General features: G+C 34.9%; 1 protein-coding gene across 3 annotated transcripts in view; it reads right to left on the reverse strand.

Moving 5' to 3' along the window:
- Positions 1–27396, reverse strand: part of LOC101893012 (uncharacterized) — a 186609-nt gene that overhangs the window by 35051 nt on the left and 124162 nt on the right. For all 3 annotated transcript variants that reach the window (XM_059124464.1, XM_011293092.3, XM_059124465.1), the window contains 2 exons: positions 22669–23242; positions 10471–11466 (listed from right to left, as the gene is read on the reverse strand). In XM_059124464.1, coding sequence (XP_058980447.1) covers positions 10471–11466; positions 22669–23242 — 1570 coding nt within the window. The remainder of the gene's footprint in view (positions 1–10470; positions 11467–22668; positions 23243–27396) is intronic.

The following is a 27396-nucleotide window of genomic DNA, read 5'->3' on the forward strand; positions in this document are numbered from 1 at the left end:
ACCGAATTGAGTCTAGAAGTTAGTATGTCAAAGATCGGTTCAGATATAGCTATAGCTCCCATATATATTGTTCATCCGATTTGTTATATTTGTTACCCACAGCCGTAATATGACCTCCGTAACAACGATATTCAGGGAAATATATGAAATAAAGCTCAGAAATATCTTTGCCAAATTTTATCAAGATCGGTTTAGATTTGCATATAGCTCCCATATATATCTTTATCTGATTACAAATTAATTGTGCACCAAATGGGCAATACAAGTCCGAATTTAAAAGATACAAATGCTTCGGCATATTTAGTCCTTTGAACTTTAAATTACAATTATAATCATAGCGTATATGATTGAATTCTCCCGTATAAACTTTTAATTGCTATGTGAAGCTCTACTAAATTAGCAAAGTGGTGTAGGGTATCATAAAGTCGCCCCGCCCGACTTTAAGACTTTTTTACTGTTTTTTTATTGTCTTTTCTCTTTAAGTTAGTTAGTCGCAAACCTCCCTCACATTTGCCCTTACTGTTTATAGCTTGCCAAAAGAAACGAAAAGAAAACAACTCAATATCTTTGAAGATACAACTCAAAGGCAACAGCATAGGTGTTGCTGCCAGCCATTCGGTAATTACCTTTACACGCAATTCTCTTTTATGAAGCGAGTAACAAATGTGCTATTAACCTTTTGACAGCAGCAGCCATGTACCGACACGGGTAGACAACAAGGACAACAACTACAACATGTGGAAATATTTCAGTTAATCAATAAACAAATGTGCGAACAAACGATTGCCTCATTTACCGATGTGCGAACTGCATCTGAGAGTGCGTGACAGTTGTAATCACGCCCACCAAATCAATGTTAATCTCTGATAAATGACGAACAATTAGATTTTGTTCTTATACCCTACCCACTGCATTACATTATGAGCTCATACATATGATCCGAAGGTTGTAACATGTTTCATACATTGTTAGTATTTTTAGGCGATCTCCTAATCGAATAAATGACATAAAAGCGTGAATAAATGGGAGTATATGAGAGAATCTGCTGGGAGGTAAAAAGTGAATCTAAAGGATAAAATATTTCGCACACTGCACTGCAACCAACTTCAGACATTTCTAAGCTACTCGTTCGACAGCTGTTAAAATTATTCCAGTGACAGCTCATTATATTGTTTACAAGCGCACAAAAGCATTTTGGTGAAAATTTTCCAGAAAAAAAGTTATTCGTGACGGAATTCAAGCGTGATTTCTTTATATTTGGCTGGAAAACCACAAGTGGCTATCGTTAGAGCACTCTTTAAATGTAAATAAACCTTTTGAGTCTCGTACCATAGCTCGTTACAGTGTTACTGGTAGCGTAGCCCGACGTCAAGAAAGTGGACGGAAGAAAACAGCAACATCAGCAGAAATGGTTCGAAAAGTAAAGAAGCGACTTGATCGAAACCCGCGTCGCAGTGGCCAAACAATGGCTGGTGAGCTGAACATATCGCAATAGTCCATTCGGCAAATATTGAAAAATGAGCTCGGGGTAAAGTCATTGAAATTCCAAAAAGTGCAAGAACACCGCAATAGAACGAAAATAGACCCAAAAGAGCTAAAGAGTTTCTCCGATGAGAAAACATTCGTTGTCCAGCAGTTTGTAAACAAACAAAATGATCGTGTTTACTGGCCAAAGAGGTCAGCTGAAAATGAGCACCTTCGGTTGGCCACCAGAACTCCAGCGCCGGCCATGGAGATGGTGTGGGCCGCCATAACAGCCGATGGTCGCTCTCCGCTCGTATTAATCGTCGTGGCATCAGAATAAATGCTGAATATTATTATATTCTGGAGGGTGTATTAAAGCCTTGGGCACGAAAACATTTTGGCCGCAGACCTTGGATATTCCAACAGGACTCAACATCATCACACTCAGCACGCGCCGCCCAAGAATGGTTACGAAATGGGGTTTCTCGGATACCAATCCGTTGGACTATTGTGTCTGGAGAATTTTGAAAAGCAAGGTTGGCACTAAAAAATACCAAAGTGTCGATCACCTTAAGCAAGCGCTTCACCGGAAATCGGCCGTTTGAAGGCCATAATTCGTGCCAAAGGTGACCAATTCGAACAAATCTAAACTTATTCTAAAATTTGATGCTATTTCCGACAATTTTTGCTTCCATTTAATAAAATTAAAAAAAATGTAAAAATTATGGCGTCTGACTTTGTTACAATTTTTTTTATCTCGCACTGTATTTAGGCCCGATACGAAATGAACAATATTGGACCATTCCTTCGAAACCTATTCCAAGATAAACGAAGAGAATATTCGTAAAGCCATTGCACAATGGACACACATCCAATTTTTTCTTTACCAAACTATTTCAATGTCTCCATATGTAAACTGAAGAATAGCTTCCCACCCAGCTTCCCTTTAATACCAATACCAAACTTCGTAACATTTAGTACACATATCCAACACAATCTACGTATCTCCATTCTAGACACAAAACAGCGGGCCAAAATTAGTACCATTTAGTACTTTACGAAAAGTTATGGTACACATATGCAATAAAGAAACACCAGATTCCAACATAGACCTCAATATGAAATTTCGTACTTTTTATATAATTTTAGTACTCGTTTGCAAAACTGTTCCATATCTCAATCCTAAATACCAACTGTTGTAATAACACAACATTTCACGGGTTCAGTTCTTTTCCTTCACCCAATACCAAATTTAGTACTTTCCGAACAATTATAGTTCAAAATTATCACATATCTCATATAGAGTGAAGGAAGTAAGCAATATAGTCCGAATCTGGTAGGTCGCAATGTTTTTATCCTATTTATTTAGGCCCGATACGAAATGGACAATATTGGCCCATTGCTTCGGAACCCACTCCACAGAGGGTCAACAATTTGAATAATCATAACATAAGTCAATATATATAATCGAACATTGGCTGAGGGTATACATCTGTCGGCAAAACCGAATGATACTTTTTAATTTGTTTTTACGGAAAAACAAGTAAGCAAAGGCTATGGTCGTGCGGGACCAACCATGTGATACCCTACAACACTACAATTTATTAGAAGCCCCTTTATGTCTAAATCCATTTTGGAAGATTTCGCTTTTGAAATTATGTCCCGGAACACTGCCCAGATATTACCCTTAGCATTTTGAACAGAGACATTTGCCCTATATTTACACACTCCGTCTTGCTGTTAGTTGTTGTGGTCCATTTTACAGCTAAATACATAATCAATGGTCATCCAAAATGCTTGAATACTTCCCTGTCCTTAACTCTCTTCTGAGGGCTGTCGATTGGCTTCAATTGTGTGATCAGGACATTTTTTTCTGTTTTTGGTCCATTTCAACCGCTAAATATATTGTGGACATCTTTGAAACTAATAGGCCTAGCCCTTCTGAGCCTCATCCTACCTTTGTGGAAATTTTCGTGAGGATCGGACGATAATTGTAATCTGTATATAATAACCCCAACCTGTGTTGTAAGGTGAAAAATTTACACTTCAATATTAAGTCATATTGAAAAAATCGCATGCGATAAAAAATATGAAAAAATAAAAAAAATGTCACCAAATACTACAAAATCTATTTTAACATCATTATTGGCATATTTTTACGCGATTTTTTTTTCAGATTTTATCCTTTTATGCAAAGAGGGCATTCTGAATTGACAAAATTTGTCAAAATCTGTCCAGCCATTCTTGAGATATAAGCATTCTAGCTAACATCCCCTTCCTTTGTATATACACATTGTATATATTTCGCTGCATATATCCGATATATTTACTATTAGCACCTACATAACGGTCAGAATTGACCTTTCCGTCTATTTTTGATTTCGCCGGGATTAAAAATATTCGTGGTTTATGGAAAATTTGACTTTTATTTCACACAAATGTTATGGTCTATTTCATCCACTAAATATGACCCGATGACTATGAAAAGTGGAAGACTTCTGCCCATTCCTAAGCTCTAGCCCCATGCTAAATTCCGATATAGGTCTATAATTGCGACCTGTAGAGCAACTGCGAGATGAGGAAATATTATGCGATCATGTCCAAAAGCAATAGACTTCCATTGTGGCCCTAGCGACCTGTAAAGTGATTAAAAATTAACATTGACAGACGGACGGACATACATACATAGCTAGATCGACTCAGCTCGACGAGATAGGAAGATCCATATATACTTTCCTATGTGGGAAACCAATATTTCGAGGTATTACATAATTTTTGGCCCAATCAAACTTATAATATCCCCAACATATACTGTTGTAGGGTATAAACATTATAGGGTATTCTACCGATTTGTGTATGTGAGGGTATGTACCCACCACGTAATAAGGTCAACAATTTAATCTTCATGTGACCCATTGGCTGAAATATTTTGTTGATGCCAACATACATATTTCATAATTAATGTTGAGCCAAAAAAAGACCGGCGAATTCCAGTAGACCAACAATGTTAATTGAGATGCTGAATATTCCTCATTCCCAATAATGGTAATCCAAAAACAGAAATAACCCCTCTTTATTTTTCGAATGCATTTATTTTACTGATGTTGCTGCTGCTGTCAACTGTCAGCTTTAAATGAAGTCATTAGCGCACAAAAACTTCAGACAACTTTTGTATTTGGGCATGCGTGACTTATTTGTCCTGAAAGAGATTTCATCTTCATCTTCGGTTTGTTATTTATTATTTTGTAAAATTGCCAAAAATAGCAACAAGAAAACAAATGATTTTTGTTTTTATTTTTGTTGCTGTTGAAATTTAATTAGCATTGTCAATCACAATACACGGTATTTCTTTTTGTTTTTATTTTTTTCTCTCTTGGTTGCGGTCAGTATTAAGAAGCTCTTATCGTTGTTATTCAATCATCTTCATTACAAGCCAATGCTACATATGAAGAGATTGGGATGTACATTTGTATTTCTTCTTTTTTCACCCCCTGTCCCGGCTTTAGTACTTGAGCTATTGTTTTTGTGGTGTATGTAAATTATTTTCAGACGAAATTGCTACAGGGAAATGTATGAAAAATGAAGACAGACAGACAGATCGACAGCAGCATCGGCGGCATCGGCAATTCGAAATGAAATCGAAATTATCGATCTGTTCATAATTAAGATTAATGTTCGAATTTGATTACTTGGCACAAAAGTAAGTGTGAGTTACTTTTGCATGGCGGCTTTGTACTTTTCATTTTGTTCGCAATACCCGAACCTACTAAATTATAAAAAATTCCAAAACAAAAAAATTAAAATAAACACAAAATTTAATTTCTCGTTAGGGCCGTAAGTGAAAGCATGGGAATTTTGCAACTACGACGATTGGCCTTTCGGTAATAAGTTTTTTTTTGACAAACAAATTATTGATTATTTTTAATTGCGTATTTTTGCATAATAGATTTTAATACATCTCCACAGAAGGGGTTGTTGAAATGATTTAATAATTTATCGATTGTAACTACAATGGCCAAATGACTATTTGATGAAGACATAACTCATCTTTAAAATTAATCAATGAAATATTTAATGGAATTCCATTTTGAATATTAAAACACACTTTCCTATGTCATGAACTGCAGAAATGGGTGATTTATATTGTTTTCGAAAACAAAAACAGTATTTGTATCTGTATTTTTATAAAACTTTGTTATGTGAAATTATGACCTACACTGGTGGCCAAAACTAAAGCAACTAAAATTGCAAAGACAATAAATGCCCCGTAACTTTTACAAAAATAAACAAATCGTAACTATTTTTCCAGTTCTAAATGAGGTGTTTAATTCACTTTTATAAAACTAAAAATAAGAATACAAAAATAATATTGAATGAAAAATAATGAATGGAAAACTAAAATGACCCAATTTTTGCTTGGTCAAAACTAAAGTAACTTTTTGGTTTTTATATTTTAAAATAATTAAATTTTGGCTAGTAGTCGATAGCATCCATTATTTGTGATAGCAGCTGCACCCCTACGAGGCATTGAATCTGTAACACGCTCAATTTGATCCGTGGGTATGCTTTCCAGGCACCCTGAATTCTTTGGAAAATTTTGTGTTTATTTCTTCCGAATCTCGCTTGATCTTCCTGTCTACGATACTCCAAAGGTTTTCTATGGGGTTTAGGTCAGATGATTGTGCCGGCCATGGCAAAACACCGATTTTTGACTCCCGCAACCAATCTTTGACAAGTTGTGATGCATGTTTGGGATCATTGTCATGCTGAAACATCCAAATAAGCCAAAAATATTTTCTTCAGCGGAAGGGAAAACCCTTGATGTTTAACACATATTTGTAAACAAACCGATCTATAACTTCCTTTACTTCATGGATAGGCCCAAGTCCATGGAAAGAAAAACAGCGCCACACCATTTTTAACCCTCCCTCATGCTTCACTGTACCATTGCAACAGTGCGGCTTGAGTCTTTCATTTTTTTGGTCTCCTCACAGTAAAATTTTTCATGTATGAGCCTTTAATAAAACGTTTTTCCATTGAGCTGGATTCTAATTAATTTTATCGTTTCCGAAAGCCATCCCGGCTTTCCGATTTTTTCAGATATAAATGGCTTACGGGCATGCAGACCAGCTGCCACTACTCTTCTACGCACTGATCTCGAACTTATATTCAATGATATCTCTCTCGCCAATTCAGTTGAACTCTTAAATTGTTGTTTTTTTATTTCTCTCACAATTTGTTGATCAGTACGGGTTGAGGTTTTTCACGGCCTTCATCCGTTATAGACAGGTTCTACTGATCCAGTATCATAAAACCGACTTAGGTTACGAGAAATCATAGAAATATTTATGAAATATTTCTCGGATATCATTTTTTGCGATAGCTTGTTTTCATAGTCACTGATAATTTCCTGTTTTATTCATGTACTGTATTTGCTTATAGCCATTTTTAAACTTTTTTGGGCAGTACTTAAAAAATGTCTTTGTAAAAAATTTCTCAAAAATGATCCATGACAAGCGAAATTGTTGAAGGAAGCCAAAAGCGATAAATATAACAGTAAAAACAACAGAAATTTCGGCGATCATATGAATGTGCAACAGAGTTGCTTTAGTTTTGTTCACGCCAAAATCGGTTTAATTGACTTACCATACATTATTTTTTATATAAAAATGAATTTTGTTTTTTTTCTAAGTTTTTAAAAAGTGAATAAAGTGCATAATTTAGAACTAGAAAAACATTTTAATTTTCTTATTTTCTAAAAAAGTTACAAAGCATTATTCTCCTTGTAATTTCAGTTGCTTTAGTTTTGGCCACCAGTGTATATCGACCAGTTCCTTTTGGAACATCCGTTTTTTAGGAATTCATATTTCATATATGATTCTATCACACATGCAATGAGTTTGATAGAGACTAGATTAATTTAGACTAATTCCAATCCTCGAATAATATGCGGACAATAACTACATCGGTCTAATTCAAAATATTAAATTTTCGTAACTCTGAGCAAAGGTAAAGTGAGACGCCGGCTTCGTTCATAGTTCGTACATTTAAATTTTTCTGTCAATATTGTATTGAGATGGGATTTATCGGTCCACTTATTCTAGTAACTCTCCCACAAATTTTCAAATTTCTCAGAAAAACCTTCAAATCCATCACTTTACTTATGGTCAAATCGGCTATCCTCAAAATAAATAAGAATTTGTATATTCCTTTATAGGGGTCTATATCTATACACAAAGTATCTGAAAATCAAATTACATCTGATTTATATGTAATTTGACACAAAACCTTCGGAATATCCACCAAATCTTGGATGGAATCGGATGTTAATTTCGCGTTTTACGAACTTCATGGATATTCAACATTTTGAGCCTTTGTGGGGGAGGTACCAGACGGAGTGGACCGATATATACCATCTTCACAACAGATCTTTTGTTAGTGGAAATAGTGGCATGTGTGAAATATAAAGATAACCGGATGGTTATTTCAATTATTTAGATTTCAACGTTTTGATTCTTCAAAACTTTGACCCTTTGGGGGGGGGGGGGGGGGGGGAGGTATCAGAATAAATGGTCCGATCTCTACCGTTTTTATAACAGATCCTGTGTTAATGGTGAAAGTATTCAGATTTGCCATGTCTGAATGGAATCGGATATTAATTTCGTTTTTTTTTTGAGCCTAATGGATATTAAAAATTTCGACCTTTTGTGGGGGAGGTACCAGGAGGAGTGGACCGATATATTAATTTTAATTTTATAAGAGTTGTAATTATTCAAAATTTTGATCATTCGCACCTGACCTACCACTGATGAAATGCTCGGATTTGCAAAGTTGGAACAAAATTGGATTAAAAAATAATATTTTACTGCATAGACACAGAAAGAGTCTATGCAGTAAAATATTTTTTTTTGAAAATTTCGACCTTTTGTGGGGGAGGTATCAGAAAGAGTGGATTATGTATTCCATCTTAATAACAAACCTTGGGTTAATAAAATTATTGGGATGTGTGAAATTTGAAGACAATCGGACTCTTACATCACATTTTATACAAGAGTTGTAATTATTCAAAGTTTTTACCCTTTGTGGGGGAGGCATTTGAAAAAAATTATCCATTTTTTGCACCTGACCGAGAACTGGGGCAAATATTAGCATTTGCAAAGTTAGAGCAAAATCGGACTATCGTTTCTCTTTCTAAGCAGAAAATATATTTTTGAAAATTTCGACCTTTTGTGGGGGAGGTACCAGAAGGAGTGGACCGATATTGTTCATCTCCAAACTAGATTTAAGTTTGACAAAAATATTCCGATGTACCAAGTTTGGACCAAATTGGATACTTCCTTCGAGAATTATCGTGCGTACCAGCCAGCCAAACAGACGGACGGACGGACATCGCTAGATCGACTTCAAATGTCCTGAAACGGATTTGATTCAAAGAAACCTATGGTCTAAAACCGTTATTTCGATGAGGCACATTTTGGCCGTATTAAATGATCGATTCTATCTCTATCCATATAGCTGAGGCTATAATTAATTCATTCATCCGAATATTTGAAAAAAAAAACAAGTAAAAAACATTAAGTTCGGACGGGCCGAACTTTTAATTAAAGCCCTCCACCTTAGGGTAATGGAAACATTAGAACCAATTATGACCCACTAAAACCAAATTTTAGACATATTCGTGGGAAAATGTGGCAAAAATCAACAAAACACCTAATATCGGGAGGGCTATACAAAAACGAAGACCTATACATACAATGTTTCGCCAACGGAGCTAGTACCCATTACGATCAACAAATATCAATTTTTAGACAAATCCATGAAAAAATGTGGCAAAAATCATTAACATACCGAATATCGTGAGATACCCTTATATGGGTGAAATACCAAAGCGTGGACCTATACATGCAATGTTCCGTCTGTGAAACTAGAACCCGTTATGACCTACATATACCAATTTTTAGACAAATCCATAGAAAAAAAATGTGGCGAAAAACATCAAAATACCGAATATCGGGTGGTACCGTTATATGGAGATTATACCAAAACGTGGACAGATATATCTCATTTTCAAAACCAACCATCCTAGACACTATACAAATTATTCTCCTAAATTTTGATACTCTACGTCAATTGTCATTGTTCTTATTAGTACATGTCTCCGTTCGAATATGACCAGAGCCAACAAACAATGCTTTCGCATTTATTTTTTCTTAAACAGGCCGTTAGCCTCATGCGTATATTTTGCTACATCTCCGATTTCAGACTATTTAAGTGAACGAAATCAGCATCAAGTTAAATACCAGATGTGTAAGTTTTATATAGTTAAGATTTCATCGAAAAGTTACTTTCCATATAAAAAAGTTATGGTCAATTTCACCCGCTAAATATTATTCGATGACCATCCAAAATGGTAATATTCTGCGCTCGGTCCTAAACTCTAACCCCATAGAAAGAATTACGTTTCGATCAGTCTATAATTGTGATCTAGATAGAGCGACTGCAAAATCAGGGAAAAATCACATCTTAATCCATTTCATCCTTTAATATTTTGCGATCATCTTCCTAAACAATAGGCTTCTATTCTGACCCTAACTTTTACTCCACAGAAAAATTTTTGTACGGATTGGAACATAACTACGACTCGTACCCTAATAAAAAACAACATGGACAGACGGACACACATTGCTAGATTGACTAAGCTCAGCAAAATAGGTAGATCGGGTTTTACAAACTGCTTGTGTTGCAGAATATAATAACAGTGCAATGAAAAAATATTATCAACCTCTACAATGATAGATTTTCACAAATTCCAATACAAAAGTAAAAATGAATTTAGGATCAATCATCATTGCCAATTTAAGTAAAGGAATTTGTTATGGGTCCAAATTGCAGTTTTCAATTACAGCCGGGCACAGTGGGCATCTGGACAAATATCTTCGTCACTACCAATATTTTGGCTTTGTCAAACAACCAACTACTGCTGTTACAACTTAATGGGAGACTTACCTCATTAATTTCATCTTCAAGAGCACGTTGCCGTGTCAGTTCGCGCAAATGTTCGCGACGTTGTTCCGTGAGCTGTTCCAATCGTTTGGCGGCACGATCAATTTCATTGAACAGCAGTGTTACCTTCTGTAGACGGATTGCAACATCGCTATTGAGTTGAGATGGACCACTGGCGGTGGTGGTGGCACCGCCAACGCAATAATTGAGTCCGCTTATGGTGGTGTTGGTGTTGGCAGTTGTGGCGCTTAAACGACTAGCTGATGGGTTAATGGACGATGCTGCTGCTGTATAAATGCAGGACTTGGGATTTGCTGTGGAGGATGACGATGATGAAGATGATATTGGCTGTAATGATTTGGTAATGGCTGTTGTTGCGGCACTTGCTATTCCTGCAACATTGTGACTAATCGAATTGTTGTTGTTGTTGTTTTTGTTATTATTTTGGTTGCCTTGATAATTAAAGCTATAACTACTGCTTGTACTAAACATGAGTTTATTGCGATTCAGGGTACCACCGCTGCTGGCCGTTCCATAATAGGTGCCAACCAGGTTTCCCTTATTCTTCAGGCTGCAATAACTGTTGAGTTTATTGGCAGCGTTGTTGTAATTGTTGTTGTTATTGCAATTATTATTGATACTTTTGGCCAATTCCTGTAGACGTGCCATTGTCGTCGCACTACGCTTGCGCAAATTATGCAATTCAGAATCCATCAGGGCACGACTCAGCGCCCGATGTTGGGCATACAACTGACGCCTGGTTGGCAGACCTTGCAGGTCGGCCAGGCGAATATCATTTAAGGCTGCCACCAGACGTTGGGCTGCACCCGTGCACTGCTGATAGAACGGTTCGTAGTGAACGAAAAATTCACGCCATTTTCGTGCGTCATGCTGATGCGAACCCCCCAACCGTCCGCTGGGTATGTCAGCGCCGGACACATGTGCCGCAACTTCATCGACGCCAATGTAGGTAACCGCTGTATGTGTGTCAGTGTTTTCCTGCAAACACAACAACGAAATATAAAAATAAAATGTTATCGACTTTTAAACAAAAGGAAATTAAATTTCTCAGAATATCAGAAAATAAAAAATGCAAAAAGATTTATGAACGTTGTCTGTCGGCTGGTTTTCCCTGGAAAAATCACGTTTGCATGTCTTTGGCCAGACCCAAAAATGTCTTGGGGGAATTGAATTCATCAGTGGTTTTTGCCAATTAATTGGTTTTTAATGTTGCTAAAGGTGTTAACTATTATGCGGCAATACCTTTTGGGTGTTGAAATATGAAAAAAAAAACATAATTCACGAAGTTTTCAAATGAAATATCAAATAAAATATCTGATATTGCTGATTTTGTGATACATGCGTATTTTAGGTCAAATGCCTGAAACGATGTAGGCCAGGTTTTAACTTTCAAATTCAGGTTTTAAAAATTTGGATGACTGCTTAAAAATAAATTATACAATAAAAATAAATTATACAAAAAGGGATTCGTCATTTCGATAGAAATTTCAAAAAAGACATATACGAAGTTTTGAGAGCTATTTGAAACTTTTGGTTTCGAAAATACATTAGAAAAACCCTGCAGTCGCATTTAATAACTTCTTTCCAATTTTGAAATTATTTTGTATTCCTAGTCCTTTTTATCCTGTCTTAGTCTGTCCGTCTGCTGTAATCAAGCTAGCGACTTTAAATAGGAAGCTAAATTTTTGCACATATCAGTCTTTTTCCGATATCGTACAGCCCCCATATAAGGGTACCCCCGATATTTGGTATTTTCGGTACTCTACCCCTGGAAGAGAAGGGCCTGTATAGGTCGGTATATTTATGATGATTTTAGCGAAATTTTTCACGGAATTTTTTCGTATTTGAACCACGTCTTCGTATAGCACCCATATAAAAGTTTTCCTTATTGTTTGACGGAATTTTTTTTAATTTTTTCGAGATCCATCAAAATGTTGGAAGGTATTAAACGTTCAGTCCGGCCGAACAAGGCGTTTTTTACTTGTTAGTACTCAAAATGTACAATTTATTCAGTTTAACAATTTTTTTTAATTAAAACTTCATATATCGTACTAATTGTTCAGACTTTCAAGGTTTTTTTATATATTGTTCAAGTATTTGTGAATCCATTGCACAATGGACCCACATCCGATTTTGTTTTTGTCCAAGACTATTTCAATGTCTTTATATGTAAGCCATAGAAACCAACAGTGATCTCAAAATAAAATATCAGAATTTCAGCTCTTGCCTATATAATTTAGTAACATTGAGTACACATATGCTAAACAGTGTACATCTCCCATCCTAGACATCAACAACGATCCAAAATTAGTACCAATTAGTACTCTTGGAAAAATTACAGTTTGCATTGCAATATCACCACAAGATTCAAACAGAGACCTCAATATCAAATTTAGGGATTCCAGCTCTATACATTTGCTCAATACCAAATTTAGTACTTTTCGTAGTCGTTTGCAGAATCGTTCCATAATTCAATTCTAGACATTAACAATTATCGTAATATAAAATTTTAGTTCCTTCCCCGCAATACCAAATTTAGTTCAATTTAATTGTTTTTGAACAATTATAGAACGCATTTGCAAAACCACCAACAGATCTCAATTCCAGATTCCAACAGAGACCTCAATATCAAGTTACAGAATTTTACCTCTATCCCTTCAACCAAGATCAAATTTAGTATTATTTGGTACTTTTCGTACAATTTAATACACACTTTTAAATCCACAATATCTTATCACAGAGACCAACAGGGAAACCTATGTCAAATTTCATTCCTTCACTCAATGCCAAATTTAGTTATATTTAGTACTTTTCGTACAATTAAAACCACTATATCTAAATACCAGATGCCAACATAGATCTTGATATCAAAAATCGGTATTTCAGCTCCATCCCTTCACCCAATACCCAATTTAGTACCACTTAGTATTTCTCGTACAGTGTACATGGGTACTATACCCATCCGTTCCATCCCTTCACCCAATATCAAATTTAGTACCAATTAGTACCTCTCATAAAAAATATAGAACGCATTTCCAAACCACTGCCAAATCTCAAACACGGATACAATCAGTAATCTAAATAGTAAGTTTCAGAATTTTATCTCTATCGCTTCATTAAATACCAAATATAGTACCACTCAGTTCATTTCGTACAATTATAGTACACGCTTCCGAAACCATCTCTAAATTTCCAGGCTAAACATACACATGCACAGATTTCAAGCACTATATGTTTACCCAATACCAAAAATAGTACTATTTAGTACTTTTCATGCACTTGTAGTACACATCTCCAAAACCACCTCTTTATCATAGACCTACCACCAACTGGGACCCCAATCACAAAGTTCAAAATGTCAGCTTCATCTGTACAACATTTAGGCCTTCATCTGTTCACCCTAAACCAAAATGTTCCAAATTTAGTACCATTTGGTACAGTTCGCACACAATTCCAAAGTCGCCTTCATATATCAAACTTATTTTCTATTCGTTTAAATAATACCACATGTTGCCATTTTGGAAGTTTATTACCATTTTAGAACTTTTTATAACTAAAAATTCTATCCTGCACTCAATCAGTGACTCCCATTTCCGATTTCAGAATTATAGCTTATTTCCTTTGTCCAATACAAAGTATTACATTTTTTGCACATTTTAGTACTTTCCGTACCCTTTTAGTATGTAGTATTACATTTGTACAAAGTATTACATTTTTTGCACATTTTAGTACTTTTCGTACTCATTTAGTACGAGTTTCCAAAAACCCATGCAAGCCTAAGCACCAAGTTTAGTTTTAGCCATTTCGTTTTGCCGTTGATTCTCAGTCAGTTAGTTATTTCACTACTCTTTTATATATGGATACGTATGTATGTATGATTTTTAAACTGTTGTAGAGGAATTTCCTGAAAGAGTGGACTTGTGTGAACAAAAATATTGGAAATTTAAGTAGCCACTTGGACACAATTATTACTATTTAAAATGTTGACCTTTTGTGGAAGAGTTACAAAAAGTGTGGGTCAATATTGTCCATTTTCACAACTACATCTGAAAGGTTAAAACTTTTTCTGGTACTCTTTTGCTCAGTATAAGATTTTTATTTTTAAATCTTGCAAGTGGTAAGGGTATTTTGTCTTTGTGCATTTTTTGTAACATGGAGAAGGAAGCGTGATAGACACATAGTTACTTTTGAGGATTTTCACTTTCTGAGTCGATTTATTCATGTCAATCAGTCTGTCCGTCCGTCTATGTATTTTTGCAGGTAGCATTTATACATATATATATATATATATATATATATATATATATATATATATATATATATATATATATATATATATATATATATATATATATATATATATATATATATATATATATATACATATATATATATATATATATATATATATATATATATATATACAAGAGTTATATCTGAAACAATTTTCGCCTAATTTTATGTACTTGCTTCTAGACTTGGGGTTTTAAGTCCCTCTCATGCGTAATATGCATTCCACAAGAATGATTGCTACCAGAAGAATTTTGTACCAGATATCAGATACAGCTCTGAAAAAACTCCGCCAAATTTTATCAAAATCGGTTCCGATTTGGATATAGCTCCCATATATATCTTCAACCGATTTCGGGTTAATAGTGCACCAAATGGCTAATATCAGTCCAAAAGTCCTCAATTTTGGTACATTCGACCGAATACAGTCTAGAAGCAAGTACATCGAATTCGGAGAAAATCGGTTCAGATATAGCTGTAGCTCCCATACATATGTTTCATCCGATTTGGTCTTCACACAATGCACAATAATGATATTTGGTATCATATATCGTATAGGGCTCGGAAATACCTTTACCAAAGTTTAACGAGATCGGCCCAGATTTGAATACAGCTTCCATACATATGCTTAATCCGATTTCAGGTTTATTGTGCAAATAATGGCAAATATCAGCGCAAATGTAAGGAGTTTCGGGAGGTAAGTCTCCATTTGTTGGAACTCGGCTCCGACATATATATTTTTATACCCTTCACCTTGAAAACGAGGATAATTAACTTTGTCATTCCGTTTGTAACATCCCAAATATTCGCCTTAGACCCCCACATTTTTCACGGATTTGTATAGCTTCGGTCGCGAACATTGTATGCATAGATCCACGTTTTTTGTATAGCCCCATATAACGGTATCTCACGATATTCCGTATTTTGATGATTATTTTCAGTATTTTGATGATTTTTGCCACATTTTTCGACGAATTTGTCTAAAAAATGGTATTTGTAGGTCATAATGGGTTCCAGCTTCGATGAATATTTAGGTCTAGGTTTTCCTATAGCGCACATATAACTATATCTACCGATATTCTGTATTTTAATAATCCTAGTCACATTTACCCAAGAACATGTTTCAAATTTGGTACTTATGAAGATTGATAGATTGATAGATAGATGACAATCCGTGAAATATAAAACCGTCCATAGAGCTTCCCCTTTTTGGTATGGCCCCATACAACGGCCTCACCCACTTTATGGTTTTTTGAAAAGTTTACCAGCATTATCCAAACTGTCTTATTGGTATTTGTAGTTTAAATTGGAACAGATTTGAATTCAGATGCTTTTATATAAAAATGTTTTCTTTACCCAAAGGTGGAGGGCATTAAAAGTTCGGCCTGGCCGAAATTAATATTTTTTTACTTGTTTCAATATAATCCTTCTCGAAGTGATATCATGCACTCTATAGCAATGCTATTTGGTATAAAAGACAAAAATGTGTCTGTCAAAATTTCGATTCAGAATTGGATATGCCTCCCATATATTACTTCCCTCTTGTGGGATCAACTTCAAATAAGTTTTTTTTTTTTTTTTTTAAATTTAAGGAATCAAAATACTCCATTCGGGCAGACAGACATGGTTAGATCGACTCTAAATGTCCTGAACGCAGTACTTCGATGATCAAATTATCATAATAAAATGGTAAATAATCTCTGCATCCATAAAGCTGATGGTATGAAGAGGGAAATTCTTATCCCTATCAAGGTACCTTCCCACAAACCTCTCCCTATGTGGCGTGGTTTATACAAATGGTTCAAATCTGGAACCTTTTCAATAATCATTAACTATTTATTGTGGTATTTCATAATCACTCCGCTGTGGGATATTTGATGTAAGAACGTTGGGTCATGTCCCCCACAACATGTCTTCATATCTCTATCTAAATTGTTTCAATCACTTAAATGTTTTGCAAGCGAACAAAAAAAACCCATTGAAATTGTTGTGCTGGGAAAACTGTCAGCACCGTAGCCATTCGGAACATGTTTCTCTTTCATTTAGCCTCAGAATTGGCTAGAATATCATTAATCTACTTCTGTTCATATTTTTCATGCTCGATTGGTTATTGACATTTTATAACCAACAGCTACTCGCTGGCTGATCGATCAGCAGACACGATTTCAATTTGAAATGCTGTAAAATGAGTGACACTAATGTCATTTGCCGACGATCGATGTTTTAAATGCTTCGCAATTCATTGTTGATTGTTGCATGAGCGTTGTTGAAATATTCGAATCAATATCGTGGAAAAATTCCGTAACTAAAAATTGATTGATGTTGTAACGAAATAGTTACGTGACCTTTTTGGCAACAACTGCATTTGAACTTTGAAAATCAATTAAACATTCTCAAGTTATAGATAATTACATAGATGTACATATTTAAGTTATTATAGAGATTTTAGCTTCATTGAACAGAATTACACTTTCAAACCCAACCGAGTTTCTCAATCCCTTTCTAACCCATACCTAATTGGAATACAACGCAACGAAATGAGACGCAACTTCCTCGAACATGATTACACGACGTCACATCACTTTTCTACATTTGCAACGTCCATGTTTGGCGAACATTTCAGTCAAATGTCTCACTTTGGCTTTTCCACGGACAAATGTTGTTGTTGTCGTTGTTAACACCATTAGCTTTAATGAACTCCTATGACCAGCTCGGCAGGCAGGCCACCAAATACAGAAGACAAAGAGGCGATACGAAAATGTACATTATTTCCAATTAAATAGCGAATTAACCATTCGTTTATGGAATACTAAATTATCGGAATTATGCAAGTGCGCGATATATTGAAAATAGTTCTATAGACGACAAATGCGAGCAGAGACGTGCATACAGTCGGGCGGCAGAAAAAGGTAGGTGACAGTGTTGTTTGACAAATGTCTGGCGAAATAACGGTTTTAGAACCTGCGTATTTTTAGACGAAATCTGTTTCAGGAAATTAGGATTCAATCTGGTCAATCCGCCTTCGTATATATATGTATATATTGAGTGATGAGTGACTAACTGATTCATCGACGCCCACACGAAACGGCTGAAGCTAGAATCTTGGGTGTAGCGATGCGATATGTTTGGGTTTTTGAAAATTCGAACTATAGCACAAAAAATTCGAAAATTCGACCTATAGCAAGTGTCCGCAACTTCGTCCACCTTATAATTTTAGATTCGTTTCAACATTTCGTGTTAGGCCTTTGTAGTACTCAAAATGCACAGTTTGTTAAGTTTGACAAATTTTTTCAATCATAACTTCATACATTGTCCCAATTCTTGAGACTTTAAAGGTTTTGTATATTTTCAAGTTTTTGTATTTTTCGAAAAGAATAATAAAAAATGTTTACTTTTTGACCCCAAAAAAAAATTAAAAATCTTTAATTGTTTTGCTACATTTGCACTATGGACCACATCAAATTTTCTGTCCAAAATTATTTCTACGTCAATATCATATTTCAGAATTTCAGTTTTATCCCTTTACCCAATACCAAATTTAGTACCACTTATAATATAGGACGCATTTCCAAACCCATCTCCTTACCTCAACCACTGACAGTTACATCTATATCAAATTTCAGTATTTCAGCTCTATGCATTCACTCAATACCAAATTTTGTTACCATATGGTAACTTGTGTACATCTACGCTAGGTTCTTCCAAAACAATCTCCATATCTCAACACTACACACCAATTCTGACTCCATCACCGAAATTAAGAAATCTAACTTTACCCGTTAAATCAATACTAAATTTTGTACCATTTTAGTTGTAGTATTTATTCCAAAATCCAATTAGGACCTAATTTAGTACACATAAGTACAAATGTCCAAAACTACCTCCATGCCTCAATCACCCAATCCCATAGAAATCTTATTTCCAAATTTCAGAATTCCAGCTCTATCGGTTCACCACAATTCCAATTTTTACCAAATTTAGTACCATTTAGTACCCATAAGTACAAATTTTCGTAACAACCTGCATCATACAATCCAACAGAAATCTTATTTCCCAATTTCAGGATTCCAGCCCTATAGTTTTAACCAAATCCAAATTGTACCAAATTTAGTACTATTTAAGTACGAATTTTCTAAGCTTTCAACATACCCCAATCATACATTCTCACAGTAATCCCAATTCAAAATTTCAGGATTCCATAGTTTCGACCAAATACACATTGTACCAAATGTAATACACATAAGTACAAATTTCCAAAACTTCCTGCATAACGTAAACCAACACTCCAATAGTAATCTAAATTACAGCATTCCAGCTCTATCGGTTCACCCTAATCGAAATTGTATAAAATTTAATACCATTTTGTACTTTGCGTGCACATAAGCACAAATTTCGAAAACTACCTCCATATCCCAATCCTGCTCTCCGCCAGCAATGTAAATTTCAAATTTCTGGATTCTAGCTCCATCCGTTTCTACAAATTCGAATTGTTTTGCCGTTAAGTTTTTAACTCTAACCGTTCACATGGTACGAAATGGTGCCAAATATAGTACAATTTAGGATTTTTGTAAACTTATAATGCGGGGTTTTTGTAAACCTTTGGTATATCCATCATATACTACATCAGTGACCGTCAAGAAAGGGTATCATATTTAGTACCTTTTAGTACTTTTCGTACCATTCAAGTACGAATTTCCATATCTGACACTTACGGAACAAGAGTGATCCTCACCCAAAATTTCAGCCGTTTCGTCTGGACGTTGATGAATCGTTAATTCAGTCAATCATTTAATTACATTATTCTTTTATTAATATAGGAAGGTACTAAAAATTGGTAATATTGGTATTATAAAATTTATAAACATAGAAAGGTACTAAAAATTGTTGTAGGATAGATGTCCTTAAGTTCCTTAAGTTCTTAGAACTAAAAGCGCACTTAATGTACTAAAAAGCACCTAATTTGTTACCATTTTGGCATTATGTGAAAGTATAGAGCTAAAATCTAGAATTTGGTAACATAATTAACAGTACGTTTATATATAAATGGGTTAACCGACTGGATTTGGATAAAAATTGTCATATCCATTACTTATACTTCAAATAAATCCTCTCAAAGTAGGTTAACCCTACAAAAAGTTCTAACGTAAACATGACATAAGTTGGGGAAGTAGGGTTGATATAAGAAAGGAAATATGTACTAAGTGTATTAAATGGTACTAAAGTAAGTACAATTTGAGGTTGGGGATAACGAATGAAGCTGGAATTTTGAAATTTTGTATTGTCGTCCCTGGTGGTGGTGGTTTTGAAAATGTGCTAAATAATACTATATTTGGTACAATTTAGTATTGGGAGAACAGATAGTGCTTGAAATCTGAAATTTTGTATTAGTGTCGCTGTACATGTATAGCCTTGATATATGTCTTTGATTAAGATATGGGGGTGATTTTGGAAATATGTACTATTCGGTATGAAATAATATCCAAATCTGAACCGATTTCAATATAATTTGACAAAATTTGGGTAAAAAAAATGTTTTTTTTTTGTCATGGAAGTTATTTTTAAAATAAGTTCTGGGGAGAATATCCCAGACAAAAAAAAAAAAAAAAACAAGGGAACTGATGAGGATTGGTGGCTCTTTCCGAAACCTAGGTATTCCCTGCCTTACCCCCTGGTAAACATTACCATCGTTCTTCACTAATAAACTAACATTGTTTTTATAAAAACAACAATAAAGGGATAAAGCCTGACCATTTTGCAACAACAAAATACTACGGTATCCCGAAAAAACAAGCCAACACTGTTCTATTTGATAAAAAATATTTTTAGACCTAATTCCGTCACATATTTCAAACTTCATTGAAATTTAGCATACATTGCTAGTTTAACGGATCAAATACACGGATCGGCCGAAAATATATATGATTTGGCCAAAACTAAAAGCGCCTAACACGAATTGTTACAACGAAAATTCTAAGGTGGACTTTTCGCTGACGAAGCAGCGAACACTAGTATATTCATAATTTCATAAGTTTTGCAAGTTACACTTACACTGGAAAGAAAATATCGTAAACAAAGCTATTAAAAACAAGTAAAAAAGCTAAAAGTTTGGGCGTGCCGAACTTCGAATTCCCTCCACCATTTGGAACGAATTTTGCAATTTTCGAGAAAATAAAATTCGTTAAAAAATCTGTTCAAATCTTCAAAATACCGAATGTAGCCGTAATAATAGGGTCTATACGACGACGTGGACCTGCATAGGCAATTTTTGTTGTAAGCTATTACAATATTTAAATGCGAAGCTTGGAATGTTTATATGTAGCTAAAATAATCAAAATACCGAATATAGGGTGGCTTTACGAAGACGGGGACCTGCACAGATAATTTTCTGTCATAGGCTGTAGTATCCATTACGAACTTCAAATACCAAATTTGAAACAATTCCGGTGAATAATGTCACTGAAATCAACAAAGTACCGAATATCGAGAGGTACGTGCACCTACGTGGCCCATTTTCAATACCAAAAGTCCTGCAGACATAATATAGATTTGAGTAAAATTTTAACAAACTTATTTCATTTCATTCGGAAGCTAGAGTGATTCCCACAGACAGACAGACGGGGGTCTGAAATGTATATTTCGAGGTGTTATAAACGGAATGACAAACGTAATATACCCTCCATACTATGATGGTAACAAGTAAGCCAAGGCTATAGCCGTAAGAAGCACACCTCGCGATACCCTACAACACTTCAATATATTGCAAAACCTCCTTAGGTCCAACCAATTTTAGTCAATTTTTTTTAAATAATGATATATAGGCCTGCACAAATGTTACCCCTGGTTTTTGACCGGGGCAGTTCTCCTATATTATCTGTCATTCTGATGCGTATTCAAAACAATTTCACGTAAAAAATCAATTTCCAAATTCTAGACTTCTGCCTTGTTTCTAATTCTCTTCTCGTACAAAATTCTGTATCCATTGGGTTTTTAATTGCTACCCGTAGAGGGTCTGCAAAATCATTAAAATTTTATTTTTTTGGTCCATTTGAACCCCTATATATACATCGTTAAAACAATTGGCTTTTTTGCTGACCCTAACGCTCCACATCGTGTTCTAGGGTGGAGAAAAGTTTTTGAAAATAAACAATTCAAAATTGTACGTTAAATATGAAAAAATCGCATGCGATAAAAAATTGACAAAAAATATTCACTTTTTCATTGGCATATTTTTGCGCGATTTTATCCTTTTCTGCCAATATTCCTAATTGGTGAGAATTGTCAAATTAAGTCCAGCAGTTCTTGACTTATAAGCGGGATAACTAACTATTTTGCTATGTACCCAATATTTTGGCTATCAGTATCACTGTAACGGCCAGAAGTGACATTTTAGAGCATTTGTGATTAAAAACATTCGCTGTTTAGTGGAAAATTTCCTAATTTTTCACCAAAAAGTTATAGTCCATTTTAACCGCTAAATATTGTCCGATGAACAAACCAAATATTAGGCTTCTGCCCACCCCTAAAATCAAGTCCCATGCTATATTCCGCGTCGATTGGTATATAACTGCGGGGTCTACAATTTTTGTAAGAATATAATGCATTTGAGTACAATTTTAATACACTTCTTAATTCCGTTTGAAATTTAATTCTAATTTTTTAAAAAATAAAACGATTCCTTTTTGGAACTTATCTACTGGAACTTATCTATCTTGGTGGCTGTTAGGAAAATAATTTCTTCCAATGTCATGTCATTGTTAAAATAAGGCCTTACTGGTCTGCTTTGTAAGTAGTTACTTGTGTTAGAATGAACTTATTGTAATTATTTGGTCATTAGATAGTTTGCTATCGAATACTTATAAATCGCCTGTAAGAGGCCTATACTGTACTTACCTTTTGACATCGCCAATTGCCATTTGTATCCGTCGTAGCTGACGTTTTGTCACTCTTAATGTCAGACGTTTTTACGTCATCATTTGTAGCAACGGCTGCAGCAGCTTTGTTAGCGTTCACTGCAACGTCGTTGCTATTTTCGATTTTCGGCGATTGGATTAGACCCGTATCGAGACAAACCGCCAATATATGGCAGTGAGCAATGTGTCGTGTAAGGAGTCTCAAACTTTGGCTAATTAAATCGATTACGCACAGGTGTTGCGACTTTTCGATGGCAATTAAAATCGTAAATGTTACAAGACCCTGCTGCTGTTGAGGCTGTTGCTGCTGTTGTTTTGCAAGTTGTTCGGTTTGACGCCGCTGTTGCTCTGGCGGCATTTTGTTGTCATTTAAGGAGGTACATGTTGAGGTTGATGTAGTGGCGCTTGATGTGGATGATGTTGTGGTTGTGGCTGATGCTGCCGTTGCTGGTGGTGATGTTAAAGGCGACAACGACGAGGATTGCGATGCGGTGCCTGCTGTGGATGGTGTTGCCGAAGTGGATTGTTCAGCTTTAGCAGTTTTATGGCCAGAACTAGGGGAGAGAAAAGTAAAAAAAAATGAATAGTTTCTTGCTGTATGCATATGTATGTCTGTAGAAAAGATCATGATTTACAAGATCACTTTGCTATTCAGTCAGTTATTGTGATCGTTTTTAATGACTCTGAAAGCGAGCTGACTGACGTAGGTTTCTTTGTAAATTGCGGCGTAACTGATTTGGAAGAAATAACTATAGCACCATGAATCAGTAGACGCAGTCGACATATATTATCTCAAAAGAAATAGATAAAAAATTTTGCACATATATGTACGTGCACACAGGATTAGTTTCGGTCAATATGTGTATGTTCTCTGTTATAGAGTAACTACGAGAGAAATGCATTTTGAAACCGGTTAAAAAAGGATATAATTCGTGTAGGGATGACATAGCTTCAAATTAGCACGCATGATGATGCGATATATCAGATAAGGTTGTATTTGGAGAAATTAGTACCAACAAGCTAGAAAATATCAGTCGGTTTTGCCGACGGATGTATACCCTCAACCAAGGCTCGATTATTTAAATATATTTTGACTTCTGTTATGATTATTTAAATTACCGACCCTCTATGGAGTGGGTTAATATTGATGAAAATAAATATTGCGACGTGCCCAGTTTGGACTATATTGACTACTTCCATTACTTTAAATTAAATATATGATACATTTTAGAGAATGTTGAAATGTGCTTGAGATACCAGATATAGTTGACCGAAGTATTCCATTTTCATGCTTTATATAATACATATAAAAAATTTGGTGTGGGCAAAATTACAAGCAAATCAAACATTTAGATCCAATTTATGGGAAATCATAAATTCCATATTCATCTTAAGTTTCTGGTTGAGAGAAATATGTAGATATATCAAGTTGTAAAGAATCGATGACTCGTTCCACAAATGATGACAGATAAAAGTATTGAAAATTAGTGGTGAGGTACCAGATATCGACGAGATATCGTCTTCACAACAGATCTTGAGGGTTTTGTTTTTCAAACCCTATGTGGGGCAGGTAGCAAAAGAAATGGTCCGATCTCTACCATTTTTTTACCAGATCTTGTGTTGATGGACATGTATCAAGTGGAAATGGAATCGGATGTTAATTTCGCTTTTTATGAGCTTCACGGATATTCAAAATTTTGAGCCTTTGTGAGGGAGGTACCAGAAGGAAATGTCCAATCTCTACCGTTTTTATAACAGATCATGTGTTGATATTAATATTCAGATGTGCCAAGTCTAAATGGAAGCGGATTTTAATATCGTGTTTTATGAGCTTAATGGATATTCAAAATGTCGACTTTTTGTGGGGAGGTACCAGGAGGAGTTGATCGATATATTTCATCGTAACACCAGATCTTAAGTTTATAAAAATATTGGGATGTCTGAAATTTGACGACAATCGGGATCTTGCGTCACATTTTATGAGAGTTGTCATTATTCAAAATTTTGACCATTTGTGGGGGAGGTACTTGATGGAGTGGACCGATACTGTCCATCTTCGAACTCGATCTAAGTTTGACAAAAATATTACAATGTCCCAAGTTTGGACCAAATCGGATACTACCTTTGAGAGTGATCGTGCGCACCAGCCAGCCAGGCAGACAGACGGACCTCGCTAGATCGATTCCAAATGTTCTGAAACGGATTTGGTCCAAAGATACCTGGGGTCTAAGACCGTTATTTCGACTAGGCACGTTTTGACCGTATCAAATGATATATACCCTCTGTAGCCATATGTAATAAATATATATAAAACGGTAAAAAGGTAATCTGAACCGATGTGTTACAGCTAATGTGTTACAGCTAAAATCTTGAAATTTCGAAAGTAGGTATCCTTTGGTGCGAACATCAGATAATGTTCGCTTTTTTAAATGTTGTTATTAATGGTGTTAAAATGACTCGAAATTTGACTGTTAAGCAAAGGAAATGTTTTCCAAAATTAAATTTTAATATGAGTTCTGGTGTGAGGGGTTGATAAACTGCTTTGTGTATGGGAATCTGTACAAAAAGGTACTAACTATTAAAATGTATTAAAAATTGGATTGGAATCTAATTTTGTACTTTTAGAAAAAATGTGCCGATATTTCGCTTTATTGATATAAAAACAAAAAAAAAAAATATTAAAGAAAGTCCTAAAGTCGGTAGAGGCCGACTTTATGATAACCTACACCACTTTGCTAATTTAGTAGAGCTTCACATAACTATTAAAAGTTTTTATAGGAGAATTCAATCATACATGGCATGATTATAATTATAATTTAAAGTCCAAACGACTAAATATGCCGAAGCATTTGTATCTCTTAAATTCGGACTTCTAATGCCCATTTGGTGCACAATTAATTTGAAATCGGATAAAGATATATATGGGAGCTATATCCAAATCTGAACCGATCCTGGTAAAATGTGGCAAAGATATTTCTGAGCTGTATTTGATATATTTCCCTGAATATTGTTGTTACGGAGTGCATATTACGGCTGTGGGTAACAAATATAACAAATCGGTTGAACAATATATATATGAACCAATCTTCACCAAATTTGGCATACTAGCTTCTAGACTCAATTCGGTCATAAGTGCCAAATTCCATCCCATTTGGACAAATTTTAGACGTTTGGTGCACAATTTAAGGTAAATCGGACGAAGTTATATATGGGAGATATATCTAAATCTGAACTCGATAAAATTGAGCAAAGGTATTTCTAAGCTGTATTTGATATATTTCCCCAAATATTTTTGTTAGTGAGTGCATATTACGGCTGCGGAGGTCAAAAATAACAAGTCGGATGAACAATATATATGGCAGCTATAGCTATATCTGAACCGATTTCGATCAAATTTGTCACACATATTTGCAGGCCTAATTTGGCTATATGTGCAAAATTCCATACTAATCGGGCTGATTTTACACGTTTGGTGCACAATTAAAGGCAAATCGGACGAAGATATATATGGGAGCTATGTGTAAATTGTTGCCGATTATCTCCAATTTCAATAGGAGATCGTCAAACAAACGATTTGCGCAAAATTTCATCTGGATCGGGCAATAAATGTGAACTGTACTTTGTTTACAAAAATACATGGACAGACGGACGGACGGATACGTACAAATTGACTCAGAATGTGATTTTATGCAGATCATCAAAAGGAACTATGGGTCTATCTCGTTTCCTTTTGCCTGTTGCAAACAAATGCACAAAGACATAATACCCTGACCACCTTGTATAAGTAGATGAAGCTTTCGGAAGTTAGTACTAACATATACTAAATAATGTACCACTAGATTTAAAAATGTTTTAAAAAATTGATTCTGAAACCAATAGTTTGTACTTTTAGAGTAAAGATCTTGACGTTTCGTATTATTGGTGTAAAACATTAATAAGGTATAGTTTTTGGAAAATAGTACAAGATGGTACTAAATATTGTACGGTTAGATATAAATTTGATATATGGGCTTGTCTGCAAAGCACTAAGTTTCTGTACAATTAGACTCTAAAAATCGTACTTTTTCGGAACTAACAAAATCGTGCGAATGTTTAAGGCCGGATTTCCAAAAATAATCATGTCGATCATTTTTTTTTGTGAAAGACTGCAAGGTGTATGAAAGAGGTTCTAAGTACTAAAACGAGTTTCTATTTCTTTTAGAGTATGAATCTAGATACTATTTGTGCGAAAACTTTGAAAAAGTTAAAATTTTTAGAAGTGTAGTGTTAGAGGAAATTTTGTTAATATGGAAAAGGGGTCGAAAAAGACTTGTGTATGAGTATTTGTATTAAAGGGGTGCCAAGAAGTGGTAACTAGTTTCAATAATTCAGTATTTCTTATGCAATCAAGAATTTCCGCATATAGACTTTTGGTAAAAGCTTTGAGATAATGCTGTCATAAAGTAGATTTCTAAAATTGTAAGTTTTTGGGGAGGTAAAAAATGTAGATTTAATAACTTCCAATTTTTGGAACATAACACTTTTTGAAATATGTCTTTAAGTACTATATATAAGCAGTATATGTTATTTCTGCTTTAGAATATTGCTATAATAAATTAAAATTAAATAAAAAAAAAACTAGTGGAAAAGCAGCGAGTTCGACTGGGTCGAACTTTGAATAACCTCTACCATTTGGAAGGAATTTGCACATTTTAATTTTAAATAGGTA

Source organism: Musca domestica, unplaced genomic scaffold (assembly GCF_030504385.1).
Source record: "Musca domestica strain aabys unplaced genomic scaffold, Musca_domestica.polishedcontigs.V.1.1 29, whole genome shotgun sequence".
Taxonomy (NCBI): domain Eukaryota; kingdom Metazoa; phylum Arthropoda; class Insecta; order Diptera; family Muscidae; genus Musca; species Musca domestica.